Source organism: Cicer arietinum, chromosome 1, assembly GCF_000331145.2.
Source record: "Cicer arietinum cultivar CDC Frontier isolate Library 1 chromosome 1, Cicar.CDCFrontier_v2.0, whole genome shotgun sequence".
NCBI classification, from domain to species: domain Eukaryota; kingdom Viridiplantae; phylum Streptophyta; class Magnoliopsida; order Fabales; family Fabaceae; genus Cicer; species Cicer arietinum.
The window spans coordinates 17,849,289-17,855,261 of NC_021160.2; the positions used below are offsets into that span (position 1 = coordinate 17,849,289).

Genomic DNA, 5,973 nt, shown 5'->3' on the forward strand with positions numbered 1-5,973 from the left:
ATGGAGGAAGAAGAAGAAGAACAAAAGTGAGAGTGAGGATGTTAAGTTATTTATACTGAGACTAAGTATTTTATCTCACACAAATTAATCTTCCATTGTTGATTTTTACATTTCAGTTGGATATCTTAATTATTTTTTGGACATATTGGTATCTCAAATTGAGAAAACTTCTTTTGTAAAATGAAATATAAATTATAATTGTTATTATTAATTCAAATATATTGACAAGATTTACATTTAAAAATTAAAAACTATTTGTATTTAGTTTTTTATATTGACGTTTATAGTAATAATCAACAATTGGTTTTAGTTCGCCATTAAATCGAATGAGTATAATTTGAAATGAAGGTCGAATGGTGTTGACAAGTAATTATTGAAACAAGTCATTATTAAAAGTGTATTGTTTATTCTCTATAATATATTTTTAGATAATTTTATTTAAGAATTTGCATTAGATTCAATTAACTATTTATTTGATCGATAAAAAAAACTTCATTATTTTTTAGAAGCAATCAAAATACTTATTATAATTTATGTTTTTATGTGATATAAAATTAATATTTTTCAAAATAAATTATATAATATATTACAAACTATATGCTATTTATTTATAGATTAAGTTAATAAATATCATTGACTCAAAAAAAAAAGGGTCAATATTATCTATGTTATTTATATAAACATTAAAATATGATATAAACAACTATTTAAATATACGTATAAAAAATTGAAATGATTCGAACTTTAATTAAAATCATTTAAAAAAAATAATGTATTTAAAGTTATGTAAACAATGATGTCATTTGCACAGATTCCATAATAGTATAATAAAAAATGCAAAAAGAAACACCCCTTCAACAATCTACAAAAACCGTCGAGTTTGTTCGTTGTATTGAAAAATTAAAAAAACATAAACGGTTCCCGAGAGCGACGCTATAGCCAATGGTGTATGAAACAACAAATGTAAAAACGAAACAGAAAAGATAAAACAAAGTCCTATTTTGTAGCCGATAATTTTGCTTAATATAAAGTAAGAACACAAAGTTGTTTTTTTGGATTGTAATATAGGCTTAAAACACAACAACATTATTTAATTGTTATCTTTATCTCTCAGGAGAGCTCGCTAGCTCTGCTTCCACTTCCGAAGAAGTTGCATGGCCGTTTTTCAGCCGCTTCACGGCTGATGCTATCTTCTGTATCAGGTTTGTCCCTATTTTTTCGGTATTCTTTTTTTTTTTTTTTAATCTTGTAAATTTGGTTGTGTTGGGGAATGTTCTGTTCATGATTTTAAATTACAGTTGCTGCAAATCTTGATATTGTATGAAGGTAAATGCAGCTGCAATTGCGGTTACATTGTTTAGATTTGGAATTGCAATTCAATTGTCACCATTGTCATGATTGATTGATTGATGTTGTTGTTAAATTAATCATATTTGGCTTCTTGTGTTATCAGAGGTCAAGATTTTCAATTCATCATGATATTTGATATTGCTAAAAATTGTTGTTGTCAAATGCATGTGGTCCATTGTTGTTAAAAGCTGGCCATGTTTTTTATTTTTATTTTTATTTTTTATTATCGTCATAGGTAATTTGTGAAGATATGTTTGTCATGGCGACGCCATTGGCTGCAATGGCAGGCTTTTGGCCTTCTGTCATATTTTCCGATCTGCCATTGACAACACTGATATGGTTGCAACTCAAATCTTTGGTGATTGCGATCAAGATTTTTAATTGTCCAATGCGAAGAACCGTGTAATCAAATTTTGACAATATTGCAAATATATAAAAAATCATGATGTTATGGCTCAATTACTCAGCCTACAGATCTGTGTGAAGCTTATGGTCCAATTCAATGTTCATGAAAATGAATTAGCCTGATTACTTAAAAATTCAGGCAATGTGGAACAAAATCCACAGATTATGATTCCCTTTCATTTAATTTGTTGCATACATGTGAAAATAACAGTAATTTATATAATGTGCTATAAAATAAAATCATTTCACTTTTTCCAGTATTATACAATTTTTTATTGATTCTGTTAGTAACCTCCTTCATGCAATTATGCAGAACTCATCTCATTCATTTTGCCTTTGATAACACAAGGCCTAAGGTTATGTTATCAATACATTTGAATGAATTATTAATAGTGACTCAATTGTTTGGTGTTCGTATATGTGTCAGTGCTTCAATATGAAATGCATCTATATTGATTGTTTGATATATGCACATGATAACTTAAGTATAAATTTACATGTAGTGACAATTTTAGTCTAGAATCCATTCAACTGAAGTTGGTAAAAAGTTGAGCAATGGAATACGGTGGAGGCTCAAAAGTAACAGGGATTAGGCAAATTGTGAGACTAAAAGAAATACTTCAAAAGTGGCAAAGTGTGACAATAGGCACAAAAACTCCAAACCTTAAACCCGAAGATGAAACTGACGATAGCAGATCGCCGATAATCAACAAAAGGATAGCGCGTATCGTAAGTTGTGACTCCGATGAAGAAAGCTGTCAAACTCCAGAACCACCACCTGATGTGCCAAAAGGTTACTTGGCTGTCTATGTTGGACCGGAGCTTAGACGGTTCATAATCCCAACTACCTACCTTAGCCATTCTTTGTTCAAAATGTTGCTGGAAAAGGCTGCTGAGGAATTTGGATTTGATCAGAGCGGCGGGCTCACGATACCGTGCGAGATTGAGACTTTTAAATACCTTCTCAATTGCATAGAGAATCAGGAGGAGAAAGAACAACATCATGACAACTTATGTAAGTTATTTGCATGCTCATTTTTAGCCTTTTAATGGATCAAGTTCTTTTCTGAGATTTTTCACTAACATTCTGAGATTTTTTACTAACTGCAGCTGACAAATCAGAAACCTTGGAAGAGTAATAGTAGTTATTATCATCTCTGTAGGATGGCTTTCAGGTGTAAAAGTTGTTCTCTCTTCTTCCATTTTTTGTTTTCTTTTGGTTTCTTATGTCAAGAATCATAGAATATCCTAGTTAGTGCCATGGCAACAATTTGCTGGTATAGCTGTTATTATTAGACATCCATGTATAAGACCCTAAAATCACACACATGCTTTTCTAACTTAAAGCATTATTCATTTGTCACACGCATGCTTTGAATTTTGAGTTACTTACTTATGAATATGTGAAAAATGATAATTCTTTAGTGTGTGACTATATATTTAAAGTGTATGATTTCCAAATGTGTTGTGTTCTCTACCAAATCATTTTCTTTGATTAGTAATTACTACCTCTGTTTCGTTATTAAGCGTTATTTACAAAAAAAAGAAGATAAATTGGTCATGGTTTTTGACAAATTTTTACATATTACGAAAATTATATAGTGTATAAAATTTGCCTACTTTGTATGTTGTTTCAGAAATACCCTTCATCTAATGTTTTAGATAAACAATGACACTAAAAAGTAGTAAATTCATTAGGAGCACTTTTTGTAAATAAAAAAATTAGACCATTACAGATAACTCAACATCTTGAAGCAATTCATTCATTTTTTACTTCCATAGTCTAACTCTTAGGAATCATATTAGGTCCTACACCTTTAATTTATATATTAATATTTTATTTATATTTAATTTTATTATAATTTAAAATATTAATTTAAATATTTTAATTAATATTATATATTATTTTAAATAATATTAATTATTGATCTCCACCTTGAATATCATCTGAGGTCTATAAAATATATTGGGATTGGTTGGTGATGATAGTAATGAATTTTTTTGAATAAAATGCAACTAAGATTATTGAAGATTATATTGATTCGGATTAATTTGTCACAAATAATTTTTGTTTGAAATAATAAGATGAAAAAATAAGTAAATAATTATTGTTAATAAAAGCTTAAAAAAAAACTTATTCTGAGATTTTTTACTAACTGCAGCTGACAAATCAGAAACCTTGGAAGAGTAATAGTAGTTATTATCATCTCTGTAGGATGGCTTTCAGGTGTAAAAGTTGTTCTCTCTTCTTCCATTTTTTGTTTTCTTTTGGTTTCTTATGTCAAGAATCATAGAATATCCTAGTTAGTGCCATGGCAACAATTTGCTGGTATAGCTGTTATTATTAGACATCCATGTATAAGACCCTAAAATCACACACATGCTTTTCTAACTTAAAGCATTATTCATTTGTCACACGCATGCTTTGAATTTTGAGTTACTTACTTATGAATATGTGAAAAATGATAATTCTTTAGTGTGTGACTATATATTTAAAGTGTATGATTTCCAAATGTGTTGTGTTCTCTACCAAATCATTTTCTTTGATTAGTAATTACTACCTCTGTTTCGTTATTAAGCGTTATTTACAAAAAAAAGAAGATAAATTGGTCATGGTTTTTGACAAATTTTTACATATTACGAAAATTATATAGTGTATAAAATTTGCCTACTTTGTATGTTGTTTCAGAAATACCCTTCATCTAATGTTTTAGATAAACAATGACACTAAAAAGTAGTAAATTCATTAGGAGCACTTTTTGTAAATAAAAAAATTAGACCATTACAGATAACTCAACATCTTGAAGCAATTCATTCATTTTTTACTTCCATAGTCTAACTCTTAGGAATCATATTAGGTCCTACACCTTTAATTTATATATTAATATTTTATTTATATTTAATTTTATTATAATTTAAAATATTAATTTAAATATTTTAATTAATATTATATATTATTTTAAATAATATTAATTATTGATCTCCACCTTGAATATCATCTGAGGTCTATAAAATATATTGGGATTGGTTGGTGATGATAGTAATGAATTTTTTTGAATAAAATGCAACTAAGATTATTGAAGATTATATTGATTCGGATTAATTTGTCACAAATAATTTTTGTTTGAAATAATAAGATGAAAAAATAAGTAAATAATTATTGTTAATAAAAGCTTAAAAAAAAACTTGTGAAAGAAAAAATAAGAGTAAGAAAAATAAATTGTTCTAATTAATAAAAAAATGTATTTTATATATAATTTATTGATAGAAAAGAAAAAAACTAACGATCATACATTAAACAAAAATTAACGGTTATAAATTAATAAAAAAAATAACGATTATAAATTTATTATTATTAAATTGTGAAAGTGTCGTTTTTTAGTTGTCTATGAACGAATATATTTGACATTAGAGATTAGAGATGCTCTAATATATTTATTTATTTGTAAGATAATTTATAAAATAAGGACAATTTTATTTCCACTAAAAGAAAAGTAGCCGTTTTCTTAATTGTGAGATCTCTATCTTTATACTGGAATTTTGGACTTTTTATGATTTTTTTCATCTCGTCTTAATAATACTACAATCATCTCTAAATATAGGTCGGTTGATTAAATCAAAGATATTAAAAAATTGTTAGTAATAATAAAAAAAATTAGAATTGATATTATTTTAAAGGCCTTTTTTAGGGGAGGTACTTAATTTATGTTTTTATCTTATTATTTATTGTAGATTATAAAAGAAAAAAAAATGTAACATAATTAATAATATGTTCATAAAAAGATAATTAATAAAGTTGAAAATTTCAAAAAGATATATTATTCATGTATTTAGACAATAGTAGTAATTTATAAAATCTAATTCAACTGACAAATATCGATATTGTTAAATTGAATATTATATTTTAAATTTAAATTTAAAATCCTATAATTATATACAATTTTTTTTTCATTACATCTAAAAAAAGAGACAATTACAGTAAAAATCAAAAGAAAACACACAAAGACGAAATAAATGATCTCCACGTGCCTTGAATATCTTTAATCAAATAATAAGATCTCGTTTCGAGTTGTCCCACTTCTATTTAGATCATATAGAAAATTTTATTCCTTAATAATAACTAAATCCAGTTCTTAAGGTCTTGATATGTTTTTGCATCCATTCCAATCTGAGCACATGATGGAGAAGTGATTGCATGAATAGGATTCCTAATGAAAT

The 5,973-nt window shown here is 26.7% G+C and overlaps 1 protein-coding gene across 2 annotated transcripts; it reads left to right on the top strand.

Annotated features, from left to right (window-relative positions):
* The first annotated feature begins 917 nt into the window (after positions 1-917).
* LOC101508911 (protein SMALL AUXIN UP-REGULATED RNA 51-like) lies at positions 918-3,118 on the top strand. 2 transcript variants are annotated; one of them, XM_027335138.2, is made up of 4 exons: positions 918-1,030; positions 1,115-1,202; positions 2,259-2,770; positions 2,866-3,118. In XM_027335138.2, the coding sequence occupies exons 3-4, from the start codon at positions 2,311-2,313 to the stop codon at positions 2,892-2,894; spliced, it is 489 nt and encodes a 162-aa protein (XP_027190939.1). In that variant the 5' UTR covers positions 918-1,030; positions 1,115-1,202; positions 2,259-2,310; the 3' UTR covers positions 2,895-3,118. The 2 variants fall into 2 exon arrangements, with proteins under 2 accessions (XP_027190939.1, XP_073224602.1); XM_073368501.1 differs by lacking the exon at positions 918-1,030 and having other exon boundaries at positions 1,045-1,202.
* The last annotated feature ends 2,855 nt before the right edge of the window (positions 3,119-5,973 follow it).